We start from the raw sequence: 24,292 nt of genomic DNA, 5'->3' as shown, positions 1-24,292 counted from the left end.
ATAATGTAATAAATTATTTTTTGTTCTTGTTCAGTTGCTGGAGACAGACATCAAATGACCAGTATCACCAAACACCATCTTTCTTTTGCTTATAAATACCATGGTTTAAGCAACACTCAACAAATGGGAGCCATCAATTAATGAATTAGCACATGCCACTGATCAAGCTCTCTTCATCCAATGCTTCTATTCAAGAATAACCATTACAGAACGTTCATTTTAAGTTTGTTACAAGTTTAACGTGTTAAACTAATTTTCTTGGACTTTTGGTTAACAAAAAAGTTAATAATTTTATGTTTGTTTTTATGTAAATCAGATTATCACTTTTGTTGTTTTATAAGTAACAAACCTTTATCAAGTTCTGGGTTCTAAATATCTTCTTTAATTTAATGAATCTTCACTCAAGTTTTCCTTCCATCTATTATCACTTCACACCTCCAAAACAAATGAACATGAGGATGGGATTAACATGTCTAATATCCCAATCAGTTCTAGCAACAATAACAGTATAGGAGTTTATGGAATATTGTTTAGTAAAATATGAACCTAAACATAAAGAAGTTAACATATGTTAACAGCTAGCTAGTTCATGATCTTTTTAAAGTCTATATTTCATTCCTCGCCTTTAGCTTTTAAGCCTTTCTATGACAAGTGTATTTTGATCAGCCCAAATTTAAATCTAAAGTTTGTTTACAAAATATTTCCAACAGTTATAGTACATTTATCATAAGTTAATTAAGCTTTATCTTTCAATATGGAAACATTACATGGTTTTCAAGAATGCACGATATTTAACAGTATAACACTTGGGCTGCTTCTTGATGAATTATTTATTTCAATTTTGTTTGATTTAAATATTTCTTAACAAAACATAAAAAGAACATGTTTATATATCAAAACTCTTCCTTGATTGTTTTTACTTATGGACTCTGCCACAAGTGTTCCAGAGAAAATGCTAAACTTAGCTCATGTTTCAATCTACCTGTAAACAGCGGTATATTTAGCCAGAAGCTATAGGAAGCCCAGAACCATGGTCTTAATGGGAGCCAATTGATAATGTTATTTATGTAAAATTACATGGGATGTAGAGCTCACAAAAATAATTAGCCCATGGGTCCACACAACCTTAAATTCACCACTGCCTGTAAATATTAAGGACAAGTTAAACTATTTTAGGTTAAAAATATATCAAACTAACTTGAGATAATTATCTCACTAAAGTTCAGGTCTAGCCCTACTTTTACATAACTATCACTTACTTGGTAATAAGCCTTTTTAATATCCTTCTGACTAGCATTACGTGCAATGCCAAGAACTTCATAGTAGTCACTCCTCCAACTTACACTAGTTGTGTGAAACTTCCTGGAGACAACAGTATTCAATACAACTAGAATTTAAAACATAAACAAGATATGAATAATAAGTTCTGTTAAAGAATGTTTTATCTCCAGTACATTCATGATGTGCTAAAAACATAGCTCCAAGAAGTCTTGATGAAACAGAAACCCTTATAACCCAAGCATTTTTGAAAGATCCACCAATACAGATGGGTGGTTTAATCAATTATCTTCAAGCATCAATTATATTCATTAGTGATAGGTAAACTCATCAATAAATTAAAAGTATGATTAAATCAATTAATCAAAATGATAATTTCAACAACTGATTAATCTAAACTGTATCAATTGTCATAAAAATAATCAGAATTAGCATTTCTAATTATTGATTTTTCATTATTCCAGTAATAATTACCTGAATTTAAATTATATTGTTTGTCACAAAAATAACCAACTAATTAAAATTAATGTCTTTGATTATTCTAACAATTGATCAAAAGTATTATCATCATGAAAATAATAATCTAATCAAAATTAGGGTTTCTTTATTATTCCAGTTACATAGTTACTGAAATACTAGCTTGTCTTGCTCTGTATTTGTTATGGCAAAGTTACTGAGGTCGTCTACTACTGTCATTAACACTTATTGGCTGATTAGGGAAAAGAGAACTGGTTGGCAGCACTTGCCACCAACATACTTTTGTTTTTTACTTGTATGTACAGTAGCTAGAAGAATGAGGTACTAATCAATAAATGAGGCCTCTGATTACAGAATACTGCTAACCACTTGTCTCTAATCACTGGAGATACTTTGCAAAATACATCCAGACAATTGTCCTGCACCTCATAAGATTCATAATATACAACAACAAACCATCTGGTCCTCTATGTTGTTCCTACTTAAACAGATGTGTAGAAAAGTAAAAACTGAAACTCACTTTTTAATCTTAAAAATCTACTGTGTTATCAAATATTGTAAAGTGTAAATCAATGGTCGAACACACGAGGGATATAACTGTAAAATAGTAACTACCTGTATCTATGTCAGTACGCGTTATAAAAATTCTGAATTTATTAAGTATGAATTAGATATCTTTCCCTTATACATGATAAAAGAACAAAAAAACTTGTGTTACTTGATATGAATATAGACAGTTCCTGTATGAAAAGGGAAAATAGGATGGTCCAGAGAAATACGAGGTCACCTATTAACTTTGTATGTGATCTACGTCCATCCTTAATTTGCAATCTTTCTCATCTCTACACATGCTCTAATAAACCTTGAAATAATTCAGAAAGTTAAATAAATTCTAATTCCGCACAGTTAAAAAAATTAAATAAGAAGCATTATAAAACCAAGGAAATAATAAATGACATTTCCCAATACTAACATTCAATACTAAATAATGACATTTCCCAATACTAACATTCAATACTAAATAATGACATTTCCCAATACTAACATTCAATACTAAATAATGACATTTCCCAATACTAACATTCAATACTAAATAATAAATGATAGTTCCCAATAATCACATTCAATACTAAATAATAAATGACATTTCCCAATAAAAGCTGGAAGAATAGCTGAAACATTTTTATTTACAAATAAAGAAATATTGTTCCCTAATCACATTCAATATTAACAGATGGTATTGTTCCCTAATCACATTCAATATTAACAGATGGTATTGTTCCCTAATCACATTCAATACTAACAGAATGTGACCTGGCTGTTTTTATGATTATTGAGGACATTTTGAATTTAATAAGTGAATTTATGGACACATGGCTAAATTGACAAAAAGATATCATGTAAAAACATAACCTGTGAAAAATTTACATCTGGCAACAAATAAATAAAAATAATGTATAAATTCTGTATCATAGTTGAAAAAACTTTGAATGGATGGTAACAGGCTATTGCTGTCCATTCTACAAAATTTCATCATGAACACTTTGTCTAAACAATCTATCAAAGAATACTGTATCATAGTTACTATTATGATCATATGATCACCTTATCCTAATCTAGTAACACGTATATAATGATTCAATGGATAGTCACTTGGATGAACAACTGTCATATACAAATGGGTTAAGATCTCTGAAACTGTATTCTCTTAAAAAAAAAAAGAATTAATTTACCTTTTGAATAGGGTTTGTTTAGATGTGGTGAATGAAGTAAATTGACGAGAAGGCTTGATAAATATTTAAATGTCAAGGACTGGCTTTAAGGATGTTTAATACTTTTTGGTGACTGTTACCATTAGTAATAACTAGTAATAGGATTACAGATACTTACAGTTCCTATTATTTGGGTAAACACTTCTCTGAACTAGTCTGACATTACTTGCACGTCTGCAAATAACAGTAAATGAACTGCAGCAGCATTTCACATGCTGAATGTAGTAACGAAAGTAAGCATTCATTGTCTAATGTCTCGTACATAAATAATATACTCTAAATTTGTATACTCTTTAGGTATAAAGACGTCAACAATCATATACCTAATTCATAATCACAGAGTCCAATTATTTATACATTCTACCATAACAAAAATAAAATTACGCTATTCACAGTTCTCTGAATTCAAAATTGTGAAAAGGTAAGAGATGAAGTAAGCTTTTCTGGTTCACGACCAGGTTTCGAACAAAACGTTTATACTAAATAACAGTACACTATACAGTACTGTATTACGTACAACTATATTGTACAATACTAAGAGATAAAGTGTTCGCAAATGTTTACTGAACCTAATTTAACGCCTAAAATCTAAATTTTATCGTCTTTTCCTGCAGAAGACGTGGTTAATAACAAAATTGAATTTAAACGATTCACAAATATAACATCTTGTTATTTTCTACTCCGATTCAAAAAACCTAACCTAACCCTAAATATCTTCATTCGTTTACAGCAATCCTCAAGCATGCTAAAATAAACGCCCTCTTTCGAAAGTGGATCAAAATTCTAAATTACTTATCGACCTGTACTGCTCTGATAATTTCCTACAATATCAATAAAAAAATTAAACATTATTTTTATATTTAATGAAATCTCTGGAGAAAGATTTTATGTCATTTTTATATAAGTTATTTCGTACATTATAAAACAGATACCTTAAAATTTCATTTATTTGTAATTAAGTGTAAAGCTACTTAATGGGCTATCTGCTCTGTGCTCACTGTAGATATTAACCCCTGAGTTTAGTGTTTTTAGCCCTCAGTCTTTGGAGTCACTTTGGAGTATAGTTTAAAAATAAAGCGTGATTTGGAAACAGCACTAAGTTAAATAGCAAATATTAATGTATGTGAATTGTTAAAAGTATTTTTGAACGAAATAATAGCATCGCAAATAAAAAATATTTAAATAATTAGGGCGTGTGTGTTTTTCTTATAGCAAAGCCACATCGGGCTACCTACTGAGCCCACTGAGGGGAATCAAACCACTGATTTTAGCGTTGTAAATACGTAGACTTACCGCTGTACTAGCGCGAGGCAAATTATTAGGACCTAGTTAATCCAGTATTATATTAACAATTCAAGGTAAAACTCATAACGGTAAAAAAGGAAGTTAATAAAAATAAAATAAGTAAACAGATATATTAAATATTGTAATCAATACTATTAAAATCAAAAAAGTAGTTTTAAAGAAAGAACTTAACATGACCGTACTTATAAAACACAGAGAAATCAGTAATTTGCTTCACATACTCTCACTACATGATTTGCTGTTCCTTTCTGATATACGAGGTCTGTTAAAAAAATACGCGGACAGACGTCATAAAACAAAATGTACTGTATTTAGAAGTTACAGGTCTGGGACCCCTTCAAAGTACTCTCCTCCCTAACGCACACACTTATCCCAACGGTGTTTCCACTTGTTGAAACAGTCCTGGCACGCTTCTTTTGTATTGTCCTCCAGCGCCTTCGTCGCATTTGCCTTAATCTCGGGAATCGTCTCAAATCTTCTTCCTTTCAAGGGTCTTTTGAGTTTGGGGAACAAGGAAAAATCGCAAGGAGCAAGGTCAGGTGAGTAGGGGGGTGGGGAAGAACAGTGATCGAGTGTTCGGCCAAAAACGCACGAGTTCTGAGGGCTGAATTTCGCAGCAACGCGGTGCATCTGCAATTTTTCGGTCAAAATCTCGTAACAAGATCCAACTGATATCCCACACTTTTTAGCAAGCTCCCTGACAGTCAGACGTCGATTTGCCCGCACCAGGGTGTTGATTTTGTCGACGTGTGGGTCGTCAGTTGACGTGGAAGGACGTCCAGGACGCTCATCATCTTCAATGGACTGTCGACCATCCTTAAAACGTTCATGCCACTTGAAACATGCCGTACGCTTCATAGCAACATCACCGTAAGCCGTGTTAAGCATATCAAAAGTTTCAGTCGCAGATGTTCCAAGTTTAACACAAAATTTCACAGCAAGTCGTTGCTCCTTCAGGTCATTCATTCTGAAATCCGCCAAACGAAAAAAATCGCACTTCACTTAAAACCGCGTAGCTAATACACAAATAAAGATATCTGCAATCAGGAAATGGCGTCGTAATCAGCTGATCTGTGCGAAACTAGCGACATCAAGCGGATTCCCCTGGAACCAACTGGAGCCGCGCAATTCAAACAGTCCGCGTATTTTTTGAACAGCCCTCGTATGGCCAGGTGGTTAAGGCACTCGGCTCGTAATCCGAGGGTCACAGGTTCGAATCCCCATCACACGAAACATGCTCGACCTTTCGTTGATAAAAGAGTAGCTTAAGAGTTGGCGGTGGGTGGTGATGACTAGCTGCCTTCCCTTTAGTCTTACATCGCTAAATTACCGACGGCTAGTGCAGATAACCTTCGTGTAGCTTGTGCGGAATTCAAAACAAACCTTTTTGATATTTCCTACCCTACTAGTTTTACTATACTTGGTATATGGGCATACTATGTGTTTTATATTTATTTTATTTTAATGTTTAAATTTTCAGTTTTTTTCGTTTATTCTGTTTTCGCATTACATACAATGGTGTAGCACTAAATATTTTAATACTTGGTTATCTGTGCTTTGCCCACCAGGGGTATGTATTCCAATCTAGTTTCTAAAGTTATAAATCCGCAGACATACCGCTACAATACTGACCGTCTTTATACAGAAACATTGCCAAATTGTATCAGACGAGTGACTTCACCGTCAGGATGAAAATCTAATATTCAAAATCTAATTTCCGTTTTAGTAAGTTCATTCCGAACAAAGAAAATACATACAGTGCTTGTTATTCGAGACTACCTGTATTAATAATAAATTGAATACCAATATAAATTACTGAGAGATAACAAATGATCTTAAATTAAACATCAAGGAAACAACACTAACAACAAGTAGATGCTACATTTAATCATCGGATCAAAACTTTAAAAATTCTTAGTAATTTACTATATTTCTAACTACATTACCGTGTTAACTGTTTTGTTCTTTATAATAATTTGCATACCTTCTATTGTGTCAGTACGAATAACTAAGAAAAGCGACTTTCGTTTCATATTCTATAAATAATAACCTATCTGTACTGTGACCACTGCGGCTATCGAAACCTAGTCTTTAGGGGTGTAATCTTTCAGACTTACTGTTAAACCACTGGATGACGCAGTAATATGTCTTTCAGAAGTATTGATATTTTATCACTTGTGTTAATACTTTATTCGTGTTTATTGATTGCCACGTGACTTATAACAAAAACGTTTCGCCTATTAGACAAACTGGTACTTATTCCTGAGCTACAGCAGTCACACAGTTCCTGAGGGAAAAGTAAGAGTGTATGTAATGGACGGCCTGAGAGAGTTCTTACATGGGACATGAGGAATCACAAACAGTCAGAGTATTCTATGACACTCTGAGATTTTAGTTATGAAAGGCAGTTCATTTTAAGTGAATTACTTATACTGATATAAATATTTCTACTTTTTGTCTTGTCGGAATTCAGATCCAATTTCTGGAGTTACTGGAGCCATTATGTGAAATTAATTCCGGCTGTCTTTATTATTCTTTGGAGATAATACATGTTCTGCAAGAATAGAGATAGCAGCAGTTTTCTACATTGGGAGGTCAGCTGATATTTCAAGGTCATGACCTCCCTTATATTGAATGAGAAAGATCACTTACATGGTGCAAATCTGACGTTTCCATTTAAGTAAGAAACGTTAGATATAAACAGTACTATGTACGATCTTAAGTGATTTAGCTGACGGGATGACATCTTAAAGAAAATAAATCAGTTAATTAGTCCATAAACTCGGGTAAATGCAATCAACTCATGCAAGTAACATTTTTTGTGTGTGGGTAAATATTGTTTTCATATTTTATTACACATCACGTAAATTCTCTTATGTATTAAAATTAATAAATTCAGTATTACCTTTTGATCTGTCTTGTCAATTCTCCACTTATATAATATACTTATGTAATATTATTTGTAGAAATTTAACCTAAGAACACCACATAATAGAAGTTTTCAAAATTTCCATTTGTCCTGTTATGTCTAGTTACATCACAGAACGTAACTAAAGTCCTTTTGTACTTGCTACCTATTGTTCTGTGTCATTCATCTCTTTATTCCCTTGGGAAATGTTTATACAAAATTAGTGTAAAGGTATACTGTAACTATTTCACTAACAGATCAGATGGCAACCCCAGGGTGTAACCTCCCTCATGTTTCAATAAAAATGACCGACAGTCACTTGGATAGTGTACATTCTCAGAAAAAAACTAGCACTGTTGTTCAGTATTTATAATGCTAGGTTTTCTCAATTTGGAACAATATTTTTTATTTGTTCCTATAGTTCTAAGTTAAATACAAGTATTTCTTCCTAATAAATGTACTGTCCCTTCTGAAGAGATATTTTTAAATGTGGAATAAAGATTGTCACACTGTGTTTAGTCTCTTTTGTTCTTAACTCAGTCAGGCTCAGATAATTCAGACTTACCCCACATTACCTTTCCTGCTGGAACCTACTGTTATTCCAGGGAGCCTATTGTATCACATGAAGACAATCAGATAATGTGAGAGTATCATACCTTATTAGTTACACACCAAAATCATCTTCCCATTTTTATATTAAATTTTGTCTTATGACAACAGAAGTTCAAATCTTGCCATTTTAATGAAGCAGTTTCATTTTAAATGGAATATTTTTGTAAAGCTTCTTCAAGTTGTGTTAAAGTTTTATTTTTTGTACATACCACCTCTCAAGTTATAAAATTCATTACTATGTCATTGTGTTTGATGGAGGAAGTATGGTAAACTCTAACCAAACACTTAAATCATGATAAAGGTTTATGTTTCCTTTTGCTTGGAGGAAGATAAAGTTTTTTTGGTTTTTTTGTTAGACGATCTTGCTACAATAATGAGGTTCATTAACATAAAACTTGGATCCTACTATTACGGAACAACAATCAATTTATATGGATACAATTTTAACACTGTCACATGTCTTTTTGAGTCTAGTGTTTGTTTTGATCCAATGTTGATCTGAAGAAGACATGTGAAACTGATGAAACTCGTATAGTGATCCTGTTACTGTTAATCTAACCATTAGATTTAATGGTATTGTGTATTCATCTACCACAAGATTGTTTGTTAGTTTTATGCTTTTATTTTCACATTACAAATTACTTCATAATTATGTTTTTATAAAAAAGATGAATGTGTAGCTTGTTTGAATTTTTGTTTTCACACTTGCTTTATAATTGTGATTTCAAACTAAATGGAACATTATTTAATACACACATAGGTACAAGCATCAACATCAAATCCTTCCCATGCCAAGACAGCACAAAGAATCTGGTGTTGAACTGTGGCTTAACTGGTACAAGCAAATGAAAGTGGTGACACATTCATCTTCCCAGGACAGGACATTAGTCCATCACAAGTTAACCCCCAAATAAAAGCTAGTACCTATCATAAAGCTGGGTTAACTGAAATACTTAGTATCAAGGACACAACAGTGTAATGTAAGTCAACCTCAAATTTACAATATCAAATTGTGACTCCAAAGCACAAAGCCACTGAGCCATGCTTGCTCAAAGTTCAACCAAAGCCATCCCTTAATTAGAATTAGCTACATTCTCCTTCATTCAAGGGTATTGAATCCCACTTTTATGTACATTCTGAATTAGTTCTCTTCCTGATAAATCTATCACTGACATTCTTTACCTTCAGTTTCGTCTCATCCATGACTCAGATTCACAAACATGTAAAATGAGAACAGCAGGTTTTTCTCACCTGTTAGTACCAGAGTATGACTAGAAATGGTAACATTTCAATTTTTTTTCAGAAATAAATTACACCACTGGTTCTTGTCCAAAATCATCACCAAAACTTGACTTTGTTTACATGAATACTTTAGTTCTTTTTCGATACTTGATTAAAAAAAAAGTTTTTTTTCGTAATCACACTTTAACAACCACACACAGAAACTTAAAATGTCATTTTTAATATTTTATTTTATTTAAGTGAAACATTAAACTTACATATGCATTAAAGGCTTCTCCATTGTTTGTTTCAAAAGTAACTAGGATATTAAGGAGAAAACTAATTTAAAACAGACACACAGCAACAAAAGCTTACATGTTATTTTCTAGACACAGAAGCTTTCTTCCACCATACAACACTCTGATCAGCTTTTATCTAGGTAACAAAAATTCAATGACTGTACTAAAAATATCATCAAGTCAACATATGTTCTACTTCAGACTTAAAGTAGGAATTTCAAATCCAGCATATTTTTTCTTGGCGATGTTTAATGCTTGATGGCACCCTGTGTGACATATAAATGTAAAACTCCCTTGACACAACCCATTATTTTGTTTTGTTAGGCAATTAGCACCCCCCTTTGAGTTAGTGCCTTGTGCAAACACACCACTTGCACAGCCCCGTTTTCACTTTGCATTATGAGTGCAACTGTACTTTGTTAAACTAAAAACAAATCACACTGCTGAGTTATATCTGTTTACCTTTAAACATAAAGATATACAATGATAAACTGTGCTCTACCCCACTGGTATCAAATTTGATCTACTAACCAGACTTACCCCAGAGCCACCTGGAGGAACATACTACTTGTTTTCATGTACAACTCTGAGACAAGAATGAGAGAAAAACTGATAATGTAAATTTTATTTAACAAATCTTTCTAAAACTATCTTTAAAACTGAAATTGATGAAGTTGGCCAGACTGAGAAAAAAATATCTCATGTAGAAAAAAAAATGCTTAAAAATTTGTTTTGAAAGCTGATGGCAAAGTTTTGGCTGGTCCCGTACCTTACTAAAATCACATACTTACACTATACAAACAAAAATTGTACTTTCAAACAACGATATATTTTTGTACAGCTTGGTTACAAAAACCAAAATATTTATTTCAGGTAGGATTTTAAATAGGACAAAGGGAATTTATAGACAAACGTATTTTAATATTAACCAGTTATTAATCTGAAATACGCCAATGACACAGAAAGTGAATATTACATAATGTATTTCACACAGTGAGCTTTTTAACCATGGTGTTTTTTCTTCTTTTTGGGGTTTTTAGTTCTCTTTTCCCTAACAACCTTTGCTCTAACACTAGCTGTGGATGTGGATGAAGTAGAATTGTCAGATGAAGAGCTAGAACTGCTAGAAGAGCTTTCTGATGACGACGATGACGATGAACTTGTATCTTCACTGGAAGATTCATTTGAAGACTCTGAGGAACTTTCACTAGATGATGAGGTCGATGAAGAGGAAGGTGAGCTGTCATCACTTTCATCATCAGATCTAGATATAACAACTGGTCTTAAAATGTTTTTTTGCATTTTGTATTAGTTAAGATGTTATTAACTAATATTTTTTTGTTGTTAAACTAAATATCCTGTCATCACTTTTAATGTTATCTTAAGATTCTGTAATTATTGTAGATTTTTTAAACTGCTTTAATTATAATTATTTTTACAATCAAGTTTTAGACGATCTTCGAAATGTTTGGTCCATTAATTATGTTAGTTTCTTCTTTGCAAGATTTTAAAGATGACGTGTTTATAAACATTACTGATGAGATATTTTGTGAAACAGTCTAAAAACCGTTATGTCTTAAAGTGTGTCCTTAAAACAATTTGTAGATAAAATACTATATGTGGAATTACTTTGAGATTTAAATGTTTCTCTTATAGGTTCAAAACAATGCCATACACAATTCTTACAGCAACTCTATAGCCTTGAGGAACTGACCCACTAAAAGTGACCCATATCTTACAGGTCATACTCTGATGCAAGTGTTTTCAACTTTTTAATAAATGCTAAAATCTCTTATCTTTTGGTGTTAGATAATTTATGGTTTTAGTATATGGAAAATTGCACTTTCAATGGTTGAGAATTAAACAATACCAATATACACGTGTGTTAAACAAGTAATCAAAGCACCATTTTGCACAATTGCAGTAACATGCCATTATATAAAAATATGCAAATTTTTCTTATATAATTGAACAACACTTTGTAATTTATTGATTTATTTTGTGACAAATATGTTGAAACATCACAATTTTAGCATTTTTTGAAACTTAAAGTTCTAAGGAAATTTTTCTTCAGAACTCCTTTACAACAGAAAGAAATAGGTAAGTACTTATTATGAAAAACATCCAAAATGATTTAAATGTCATAATAAAGTATGAAACAAAACTAATTAATGAAAGTACTACAAAAACTACAACTTCATTTTGGTGACAATTACCTGTCTTTTGTTGTATTACTTTACTTGAAACCTTTACAAATCAAGTAAGAAACTTAATACTCTCTGTTGTGTTAAAATATACATGACTATTCACCTCAATTAAGTTAAAATAGTATTTTTGCTTGTTGTTAAGAAAACAAAAGGTACAAAATCAGCTATGTGTATTGTGCTCCTGATTTCTAGCATCACAAGTTTTCAGACTTACTGTGAGCCATTGGGAAGAAGTGTTCTTGCTTCAACAAAAATGATAAATTTATTAACCAACGACTGTTTGGATATAACAGCACCCACACAAAAAGGGAAAGTGAATCACTAAATGCGTGGGTGTGGCCGGAGGGAGGGTCTTATTCACCAGCACCCAGACAAAAAGGGAAGGTGAATCACTAAATACGTGGGTGTGGCCAGAGGGAGGGTCTTGTTCACCAAAGTTGCAAGTTACATATAAAATAAACACTCTAAAGAATTTGCCAGAATAAATGGATTTCCTCAAAACTCATTCCGTACAGCTAGGAAGAAGTTACTGAAAGTCATTCAGAATTTATAGCATTATGAATAAATTATTTACTACAACTGTGGGAATTTATGGAAATGTTCATTTTTGAAGAGAAGTGAGTTGTTTACAAAATCTAATTAAACCACTTTTATTTGGGTTCCTTACTTTGTTATCTTCTTTTTGTGTTCTTCCATTTCCTTATTGAAAGAAACAAATATATATTTTAAAATAACCTGACTTATCAATACATTCTATATCATTTAGAGTAAGATTATATTATCTATATTTCTTACTTTTATCAATGAAATCTCTACCCTTGTAACTTTACAGATAAGTCAGCCAACCAATGTCAAATCTAATGAAAGTTAATTCCTCATTTCTAACTGATCCCTAATAATATATATTTCAATACACTACTAACTGAAGGTATAACTAGGATTGCCTTGTTTTAGCTCCCAGCTAGTACAGTGGTAAGTTTACGAATTCACAACACTAAACAACGCTAAAACCAGGGGTTCGATTTCCCTTGGTGGGCTCAGCAGATAGCCCAATGTGGCTTTGCTATAAGAAAATACACACACATGCCTTGTTTTAATGTTTTCAAAAGATTGTTTGTTGGATTTCTAGCAAAGATACACAAAGGTTGTCTGCACTAATTTAGCACTGAAAGACAAGTCAACACCACCTATCATCAACTGCTGTGCTACTTTAACCAAATGAAAGACAAGTCAACACCACCTATCATCAACTGCTGTGCTACTTTAATCAAATGAAAGACAAGTCAACACCACCTATCATCAACTGCTGTGTTACTTTAATCAAATGAAAGACAAGTCAACACCACCTATCATCAACTGCTGTGCTACTTTAATCAAATGAAAGACAAGTCAACACCACCTATCATCAACTGCTGTGCTACTTTAATCAAATGAAAGACAAGTCAACACCACCTATCATCAACTGCTGTGTTACTTTAATCAAATGAAAGACAAGTCAACACCACCTATCATCAACTGCTGTGTTACTTTAATCAAATGAAAGACAAGTCAACACCACCTATCATCAACTGCTGTGCTACTTTAATCAAATGAAAGACAAGTCAACACCACCTATCATCAACTGCTGTGCTACTTGAATCAAATGAAAGACAAGTCAACACCACCTATCATCAACTGCTGTGTTACTTTAATCAAATGAAAGACAAGTCAACACCACCTATCATCAACTGCTGTGCTACTTTAATCAAATGAAAGACAAGTCAACACCACCTATCATCAACTGCTGTGTTACTTTAATCAAATGAAAGACAAGTCAACACCACCTATCATCAACTGCTGTGCTACTTTAATCAAATGAAAGACAAGTCAACACCACCTATCATCAACTGCTGTGCTATTTTAATCAAATGAAAGACAAGTCAACACCACCTATCATCAACTGCTGTGCTACTTTAATCAAATGATGTGGTTGACTGCCACATTATAATGGTCCCAAGAAGACTGTTTGGTGAAAGGATTTGGACCTGCCATCCATAAATTGTGAGTCAAACAACCTAGCTGCTAGGTCATGTCATGCCAGATCATATTTATTGATTTACCAAAATGTGTTTGTTTATCTTATAACAAGATTGTCCCTTTTATTCAATACAAGTTGAAAACTGATCATAACCCTGCATTACTGCCTTCAATAATAAATCACTAACTGATATATCATGATTACAGTATTCATTGATAGCAACTAAAGTATTATAAACATGTACATATTTTTATTTCATTGATGGATAAATATAAAGTTATGTTTACATAATTCATGGTGAATGTGGCATCACCAGATGTAGATATTTATATATTTTTATACATATAATCTCAACAAAATACAAATAGGGGAGCGTGTGTGTTTTTATATAGCAAAGCCACATTAGGACAACTGCTGAGTCTACCGAGGGGAATCAAACCCCTGGTTTTAGCATTGTAAATCCGTATACTTACCTTCGTAACAGTGGGGTACATACAAATAGAGAAAAACAAGTTGGAACATAGTTATTGTGACCTTGTCTCGAAGTATCCTGGAGCAAATGTTTTAGTCTCTTCCTTCCATTAAAAAGTTTTCTGTATTTTAGAATATTTTTGCTTTAATGTTTAATACTCAAAATTTAAAATAGCTGCTTTGAGAGGATTCAGAATGGCCTGGGCCAGCTGCCTCAATTATTGTTATATCACTGAGTGGGTTCATGAGTCAAAGTGACATGAATATTACATTACAATTCATAAAAAGCAAAAATAATACCACAAATTTTATGTTTCAACACTGTAGAATCATTATTTTGAAACTCTTTTTAAGGTTTAATATCATTCATAAATTTTAAATTAAAACAAAAATTAGGTGTCTTTAATTATCTATCAATAAAGTAAAAGCATTAATTTATTTTGTCATTAAAATGTTCCTTCTAATGCTACTGTTAAATATACGGAAAATGTATTTCCTTTTATACAATTTTTTATCAAAGGATGAAATATAGAAATAATGATCTTATTAAATATATAAAACTTACAGTAAACCAACTGTTTTTTGTTCATCCTCCTTTTTAAGCCTTTTCTTCAATTGCAATGTTCTTGATGGTCTGTGAAGATACTTTCTCTTCCCAGTACATTGGTATGTCCAGTGTCCATATTCCAAACATTTCTGACATCGAACTTTAGAGACATCAGGGGTACTAATACAAAATATACACATTTTAAATTTTTGTCTTGCAGTTTTTTAACAGCAATAGTAACCAAAGTTAAATAATCATGAGAAAAATAAATCAACAATATATTTCAATTTTTTCAAAGACTTTATAAATTTGAAAAGAATAAACTTCTTACAGTGGTTATGAAACAGCAACCTTTTTTTCTTGCTTTGAAACAAGAAATAAAGTCTAAAGACAGAAGAAATTTCTTTAGTAGAAGTTAACAAGATATAATAATAATAATGCAAAAATATAAACTTATCAGTAGGAAATAAAAGATGGCGCTACTATAGTATGAGGTCCACAAATAAATTTTAAACTGTACCATGCAGTCTACACAAATACTGACATTATCACAGTTTCAGTGGCTCGCTAAAACATAATTTTTTGCTAAATGATTTACATCTATCCATGTTTGTGTCCATTAAATAATAATAACTTAATAAGTTGTGTATTTGAAAAGACCATCTTAGATTTAGGTTATAACTGTTCCAGTTTGAATTGTTGGAATTTATTTCTTTTCAATTATATTCGGTTCAAAAATGTAACAATATTTTGTAAGTTATAATTTTAAAATTGTTATTTATAATAACTGGCATAAGTTGCAAACAAATAAAAGTTAAAACAGTGATGACAATAACATCTGTATAGACCACACTATAGTGTATGTATCTGTGTAGACTGTAAGCTGTAGTGTAAATATCTGTGTAGATCACACTGCAGTATAAATATCTTTGTAGACTGTAGACTATAGTGTAAATATCTGTGTAGACCAAACACTATAGTGTAAATAGCTGTGTAGATCACACTGCAGTATAAATATCTTTGTAGACTGTAGACTATAGTGTAAATATCTGTGTAGACCAAACACTATAGTGTAAATAGCTGTGTAGATCACACTGCAGTATAAATATCTTTGTAGACTGTAGACTATAGTGTAAATATCTGTGTAGACCAATCACTATAGTGTAAATATCTGTGTAGACCACAGAGTATCGTGTAAATATCTGTGTAGACCACACTATAGTGTAAATATCTATGTAGACCACAGAGTATCGTGCAAATATCTGTGTAGACCACACTATAATGTACATGTCTATGTACACCACATCCTGTAGTGTAGATATCTGTAGACCACACATTATGGTGTAAATATCTGTGTAGACCACAGAGTATAGTATAAATATCTGTAGACCACACATTATGGTGTAAATATCTATGTAGACCAATCACTATAATGTAAATATCTGTAGACCACACTATAGTGTAAATATCTGTGTAGACCACAGAGTATCGTGTAAATATCTGTGTAGACCACAGAGTATAGTGTAAATATCTGTGAAGACCACAGATCTGTGTAGACCACACTATAGTGTAAATATCTGTGTAGACCACAGAGTACCGTGCAAATATCTGTGTAGACCACAGAGTATAGTGCAAATATGTGTGAAGACCACAGAGTATCGTGTAAATATCTGTGTAGACCACAGAGTATAGTGTAAATATCTGTGAAGACCACACTATTGTGTAAATATTTATGTACAGCAGATGCTACAGTAGTACCTAAAGGTGAATAAAATGTTCTTATATTTTCATATATCATGATTAATAATTAATATCTCTTCTAACCATAATCACACTGTCTCATTTTTTGTATTACAGTTTTGGGAATAAATGTAAAATTAATCACAAAAAAGTAAAAAGTAAACTATGGTTTTTAATGACAGGTTCATTCGTTTATTTCTATCAAAAACATAAAGACATACAGTACTTAATAACAAGCATTAAAGATATACAGTACTTAATAAGAAGCATTAAAGATATACAGCACTTAACAACCATTGAAGATATACAGCACTTAATAACAAGCATTGAAAATATACAGTACTTAATAACAACCATTGAAGATATACAGTACTTTATAACAAGCATTAAAGATATACAGCACTTAATAACAAGCATTGAAGATATACAGTACTTAACAAGCATTAAAGATATACAGCACTTAATAACAAGCATTGAAGATATACAGCACTTAATAACAAGCATTGAAGATATACAGTACTTAATAACAAGCATTGAAGATATACAATACTTAATAACAAGCATTGAAGATATACAGTACTTAATAACAAGCATTAAAGATATACAGTACTTAATAACAAGCATTGAAGATATACAGTACTTTATAACAAGCATTAAAGATATACAGTACTTAATAACAACCATTGAAGATATACAGCACTTAACAACCATTGAAGATATACAGCACTTAATAACAAGCATTGAAGATATACAGCACTTAATAACAAGCATTGAAGATATACAGTACTTAATAACAAGCATTGAAGATATACAATACTTAATAACAAGCATTAAAGATATACAGTACTTAATAACAAGCATTTAAGATATACAGTAGTTAATAACAAGCATTAAAGATATACAGTACTTAATAACAACCATTGAAGATATACAGCACTTAACAACCATTGAAGATATACAGCACTTAATAACAAGCATTGAAGATATACAGCACTTAATAACAAGCATTGAAGATATACAGTACTTAATAACAAGCATTGAAGATATACAATACTTAATAACAAGCATTAAAGATATACAGTACTTAATAACAAGCATTTAAGATATACAGTAGTTAATAACAAGCATTAAAGATATACAGTACTTAATAACAAGCATTGAAGATATACAATACTTAATAACAAGCATTAAAGATATACAGTGCTTAATAACAAGCATTAAAGATATACAGTACTTAATAACAATCATTAAAGATATACAGCACTTAATAACAAGCATTAAAGATATACAGTAGTTAATAACAAGCATTAAAGATATACAGTACTTAATAACAAGCATTGAAGATATACAATACTTAATAACAAGCATTAAAGATATACAGTGCTTAATAACAAGCATTAAAGATATACAGTACTTAATAACAATCATTAAAGATATACAGCACTTAATAACAAGCATTAAAGATATACAGTACTTAACAAGCATTAAAGATATACAGTACTTAATAACAATCATTAAAGATATACAGTACTTAATAACAACCATTGAAGATATACAGTACTTAATAACAAGCATATAAGATATACAGTACTTAATAACAATCATTAAAGATATACAGTACTTAATAACAATCATTAAAGATATACAGTACTTAATAAGAAGCATTAAAGATATACAGCACTTAATAACAACCATTGAAGATATACAGCACTTAATAACAAGCATTGAAGATATACAGTACTTAATAACAAGCATTGAAGATATACAGTACTTAATAACAAGCATTGAAGATATACAATACTTAATAACAAGCATTGAAGATATACAGTACTTAATAACAATCATTGAAGATATACAGCACTTAATAACAAGCATTGAAGATATACAATACTTAATAACAAGCATTGAAGATATACAATACTTAATAACAAGCATTAAAGATATACAATACCTAATAACAAGCATTAAAGATATACAGCACTTAATAACAACCATTGAAGATATACAGCACTTAATAACAAGCATTGAAGATATACAGTACTTAATAACAAGCATTGAAGATATACAGTACTTAATAACAAGCATTGAAGATATACAATACTTAATAACAAGCATTGAAGATATACAATACTTAATAACAAGCATTAAAGATATACAATACTTAATAACAAGCATTAAAGATATACAGCACTTAATAACAAGCATTAAAGATATACAGCACTTAATAACAAGCATTAAAGATATACAGCACTTAATAACAAGCATTAAAGATATACAGTAGTTAATAACAAGCATTAAAGATATACAGCACTTAATAACAAGCATTAAAGATATACAGCACTTAATAACAATCATTAAAGATATACAGTACTTAATAACAAGCATTAAAGATATACAGTACTTAATAACAAGCATTAAAGATATACAGTACTTAACAAGCATTAAAGATATACAGTACTCAATAACAACCATTGAAGATATACAGCACTTAATAACAAGCATTGAAGATATACAGTACTTAATAACAAGCATTGAAGATATACAGCACTTAATAACAAGCATTGAAGATATACAGTACTTAATAACAAGCATTGAAGATATACAATACTTAATAACAAGCATTAAAGATATACAGTACTTAATAACAATCAGTAAAGATATACAGTAGTTAATAACAAGCATTAAAGATATACAGTACTTAATAACAAGCATTAAAGATATACAGTACTTAACAAGCATTAAAGATATACAGTACTTAATAACAATCATTAAAGATATACAGTACTTAATAACAAGCATTAAAGATATACAACACTTAATAACAATCATTAAAGATATACAGTACTTAATAACAAGCATTAAAGATATACAGTACTTAATAACAAGCATTAAAGATATACAGTACTTAATAACAACCATTGAAGATATACAGAACTTAATAACAAGCATTAAAGATATACAGTACTCAATAACAAGCATTGAAATAATTTGTGTGATTTTTTTATGTATGGTATATTTCATTCTTTCTATCTGTTTTCTGTTTTACAATTTTTGATTACTGATATCAGTCAGTCCACATGTCTTGAGCACTACATGGAAGTTTATTTGTAACTTGTTAATCTATACAATCAACTAGGTGTAACCATTTATTACTTCCATATTTTTTTATTACTTAACACTAGTATTACTAATTAGCTGATGAATACAATCCTATCTTGTATCATGGGTACTAATTATATCCCCTGGCAATGATAACAGTCATGTTATTTATAATTACACATTTATGTTTAACATAATAAAGGTTTACTTGAGGAATTAAATTAATTACATTATTTTTCTTTATTCTCTTCATAAATAATTAACAACATTATTCACTTATTGAATAATATCTTTAACTCAAAGTTAGCCAACCAAGGGACTCAAATATCGTTAAAACTTACAAGAGGTATAAAAAATTAAGCTTTGTGGTTTTTAAGTTAAATGTATCACAGAGATCCAAGACAATGTCTCATCTCCATGATCATTGATTCTTGCTTTAAAACAAACTAACTTTTGATGTTGCATTCCTATTCATAACTACATGTTTTTGCCAAATTTGGAGTTACTTTGATAAAGCATAAGATGCATACTTTTTGAAACATTAAAACTATATGACTTGAATGTGGTAATCAAAAGAAATCGACCACTAATATTTCTCTAGGGTTTTCTTTAGATTAATGGAATTGTCATATTTTTGTTTTGTCTTCAGAGAGAACTGTTTTTATTTGTATGTCTTTTGTATTTTCTAATCATTTTTTGAACATTTCTAGTTTCTTATATTAGACTGAAAATGCATTTGACAATTGTTTTATTAAAATAGAACCATTTTTTTTCTAATGAGACACCAATTTTAAGCAACAAAGTATGGAATGTTTTCAACAATGTGCAATTTCTCATTTTGAAAAAGTACAAGCTATAATTATCGAATTACCTACTAATTAGATTCTCACTTTAAAACAAACAAACTTTCAAGATGTCTTCAACAAAGTAATAAAATATAAATGAAAAGGTAAACTATATAAACAATATTTGGTTGAGACATTGTCTGTATACTGTTTCACAGATTTATGGACATTTTAATGGTATATATAACTCAGATTGTCCTCCCACCTGATAAAATAGCCAGAGTATCAAACAAAATAAAGTTCTTGATATATATATATATATATATATATACCAATATACCAATCCAACAAAAGTCTGAAGACAGTTTAAACTAACAGCACACACCACAACCTCAGGAAAACCACTTTTAAACCTTGTAATATTAACCAAAAAATAGTTTTCATAAAGAACAAACCTTGATGTGAGTTTCCAAAGGTCTCTATCTCAAATATAAGAAAAAAACTATTTGTATGGACTTCTTTTCCTTTTAAGGGATACTTTTCCACATTTATTTTTACTTTTCTATTTGTATTTTCTCATTTGTTTCTAAAATAAGAAAAGGGTTTACAATTTTCTGATATAAAACCTTAATGAAACTTGATTTGATAAGTTTGAGGAAAGTGGAGAAGTTGAAGCAATTGTACTTGTTTTGCTCAAACATAACTACAAATGTATGTTATTAGGAAGTACAATGCTACAAAGTTGACATGTGGAAATATGAAGAGAATAAAATCGCTAATGATAATGAAAATCTATAAGAGTGAAAACTGTTCTGTAATCTGTATTCTCAAGAACAATCTGCGTAACTTTATTTTAATTAAAGTGTTAATAGAAATACCAACCATCTCGAAAATACGTTTTTACTTAGTGGGTTTCTCATCATAATGAAATTCTGTGATTTATGTTATGAGAAGTTATCTTCAAAACAGAGGTTACTATAATCTTATTAAATACTTTTGTGTCTCACTTTGATTTTACCATACATGAAAAATATAAAAATTTTGGAAAGTACATTACTGAAATAATAAAAAGATACCTAGATTATGTAATTTCAACTATGAATACAAGTGGAAAGTTTAAAATTTGTTTTCCTTTGGAATGTAGAAGGTGTAGAGAAAACTGGATTCAGTTGTTTAAAACTGTCAGTTTGGCTATGAAAAGTCTATTTTGTGAATGAAATAAAAAACTTAGAAATGTAAATTTAATTTACTTTGGCAATATTATTTATTGATTAAAATTAAAATTTTGGTATGATTTACCAGATGATAATCATTAGAACTCAAACAATTCCATTGACACATGAAGTTAGAAAAGAAAAACCTAACTTTATAAATTATCATAAAAATTGTATATTAACTACATGAGAGGTGAAAAATATATCAAATAAATATGTCATAACATAACGTTAAATTTAAGAACGACAAATAACTTGTTGATCCATCAAAAAAAAACGAACACTCAAAGCCAACCTTTGTCATTCAAAACATTCCATTAGATACCCTTAAATTTATGATATTCACCACAACTGAAGGCAACACATTCCAAAAGCCAACCATACTGTTAGAAAATAAAATTGTTATGGCTGAAGGATAACCCTTCCAAAACTTATAGTTGTTTCACATATTTCTACCATTAAATACAAAGAAGAACTTTATATACATTATTATGTCTTAGTATGACAACCATTCCATCCCAACTGACATCCTAGTAGCCTTCCTCTGAACCCCCTTTTCAACAATTGAATGTCCTTCCTAAGGTAAGTAGCCCAAAACTTAAAAATAATATTTTAATGTGGCTTAATCAGTGACATACACATTGAAATCATAAGTGCTTTAGACTTTTATTTAATGTACTGTTGATACAAATTAAAATCTGATTTGCTCTATAATAACAACAAAATTTTGCTTGGATGACTTTCAAAATTACTGATGAATCAGAACACTTAGAATGGCTGATATAGGTATTAACACTTTTACTATTAAAGCAGAGAACAACGTTTGGACCTTCCTAGGTCATCTTCAGAGAGAGTTTGTCATCAAGAATTACTTCACCAAGGTTATTTATTTTCTTTTCCAATAGTATCATGATTCCCATTAAACTATACTTATATATTTTTTACATTACACTTCAAATTAAGATAATCTACATGCAGCACCTTTCATTTATTACAATTAAAAGCCACCTGCTTATCGTTCACCCAACTCACCAAATTATCTTAAATTCTTTTTCATAAAGCAGCAACAATATCCTTACAGCCAGAAACATCTGAGACTTTTAATATCATCAATAACTTATTACCCATTATTTTATCTTTGTCATAATGTTAGAAAAAAATAAGAGAAATATCCTAATAAAGAATTCTGGAGTGCCAGACATCACTTAAGACACTGATTAATCCAGTTTAATCAAACTAAATTTATAATTAATTTATAACAAGCCATCTATTTTCTATCCAACCACTACTTTAATTTGATGAACTAACGTAACTGCACGCCAATGTCAATAATCTTGAACAAAACTTTAATGCCAAATGTTTTCTGAAAGGCTGGATACACCAAATCTACACTTTAACCGCATCTAATTCGCACATATTGTTAAAGACAAATTAATTACGTTGCTCCACTGAAACAAAATACAATATCATAAATAATGTTCTCTCTCACTTTACCATTTGAATCTTACTTGCTTTCATAAAAAATCTAATATTAATATTGGAACGAGCACTTCCGTTTTGGTAGTTTAAACTGATGAGAAAACGGCATTTACATGAAACAAATACAAGGTAGTAGAACAATTTTAAAATTAAACCTAATTTTACCTTTTCTTATTCAAGGTCGCAGACATCTTTGAATAAAGCGCCACCTTTTTACTGTCATCTTAAAATTATTAAACAAAAAATGAAAAGTTATTTATTTCGTTTGGACAGACACATAAGAAACTGATATCAAATACCTTTGAATTAAAAGTGAAATAATTTAAGGTGAATCAGATCATGTTGGATAATCCTCTGTAAAGTTCACAATGCCGTAAAGAAAGAAAGAATGTTCAGACCGGGAAATTATCAACGAGGAGAGAGGATTATCAGATGAACATCAACATCTGCCCAGTACATAGACATTTGAGGCAGAAGCCACAGTGTTAGGACAGTCGGAATGAGATTATCTTGAAAATATTCCACATCAGCCAGATCTAGGGTTCATTATAAACAAAAATTTGTGAAGTAGGACTCTCCATTAAAACCTTTGTTTGAAAAGAGTGTTGTGCTTTCTCTGTACAAAAACTTTCAGAGGGAATTCACCAAAAACGTATCCCCTGCATTTGTATCTTAGAATTTATAGACTAGAAAAACGCCCTAGAAAGGTTTTCATAGCATGCAAGTTGTCATTCACACAAGGTAGTGATAGTAACTCATGATCAGAATGCAAAACCAGTAGATGCCCAGGTCTCTAGTGTTTTGACATCACAGCAACAGGAGGCAGAATCTTGCCTATTCAAAGTTGTAAGCATAGTCCCG

The 24,292-nt window shown here is 30.8% G+C and overlaps 2 protein-coding genes across 4 annotated transcripts in view; both read right to left on the bottom strand.

Moving 5' to 3' along the window:
- Nucleotides 1-4,299, bottom strand: part of LOC143230249 (dnaJ homolog l(2)tid, mitochondrial) — a 28,197-nt gene extending 23,898 nt beyond the window's left edge. Inside the window, exons 1-2 of one of the 2 annotated variants that reach the window (XM_076463454.1) lie at nucleotides 3,646-4,299; nucleotides 1,260-1,387 (exon numbers count right to left, since the gene is read on the bottom strand). In XM_076463454.1, coding sequence (XP_076319569.1) covers nucleotides 1,260-1,387; nucleotides 3,646-3,772 — 255 coding nt within the window. In that variant the 5' untranslated portion in view covers nucleotides 3,773-4,299. The remainder of the gene's footprint in view (nucleotides 1-1,259; nucleotides 1,388-3,645) is intronic. The other variant, XM_076463455.1, reaches the window with a different exon arrangement.
- A 5,507-nt stretch (nucleotides 4,300-9,806) lies between these two features.
- Nucleotides 9,807-23,641, bottom strand: LOC143230248 (uncharacterized). 2 transcript variants are annotated; one of them, XM_076463453.1, is made up of 3 exons: nucleotides 23,597-23,641; nucleotides 15,133-15,294; nucleotides 9,807-11,136 (listed from the first exon to the last, which is right to left on the bottom strand). In XM_076463453.1, exons 1-3 carry the CDS (start codon nucleotides 23,620-23,622, stop codon nucleotides 10,875-10,877), a joined length of 450 nt encoding a protein of 149 aa, XP_076319568.1. In that variant the 5' UTR covers nucleotides 23,623-23,641; the 3' UTR covers nucleotides 9,807-10,874. The 2 variants fall into 2 exon arrangements, with proteins under 2 accessions (XP_076319568.1, XP_076319567.1); XM_076463452.1 differs by lacking the exon at nucleotides 23,597-23,641 and adding an exon at nucleotides 22,985-23,178.
- Between the last annotated feature and the right edge of the window lie 651 nt (nucleotides 23,642-24,292).

Source organism: Tachypleus tridentatus, chromosome 10, assembly GCF_004210375.1.
Source record: "Tachypleus tridentatus isolate NWPU-2018 chromosome 10, ASM421037v1, whole genome shotgun sequence".
Lineage (NCBI taxonomy): Eukaryota > Metazoa > Arthropoda > Merostomata > Xiphosura > Limulidae > Tachypleus > Tachypleus tridentatus.
The sequence above is the reverse complement of the archived record's forward strand: the minus strand, read 5'-3'. Positions and strand labels throughout refer to the sequence as shown.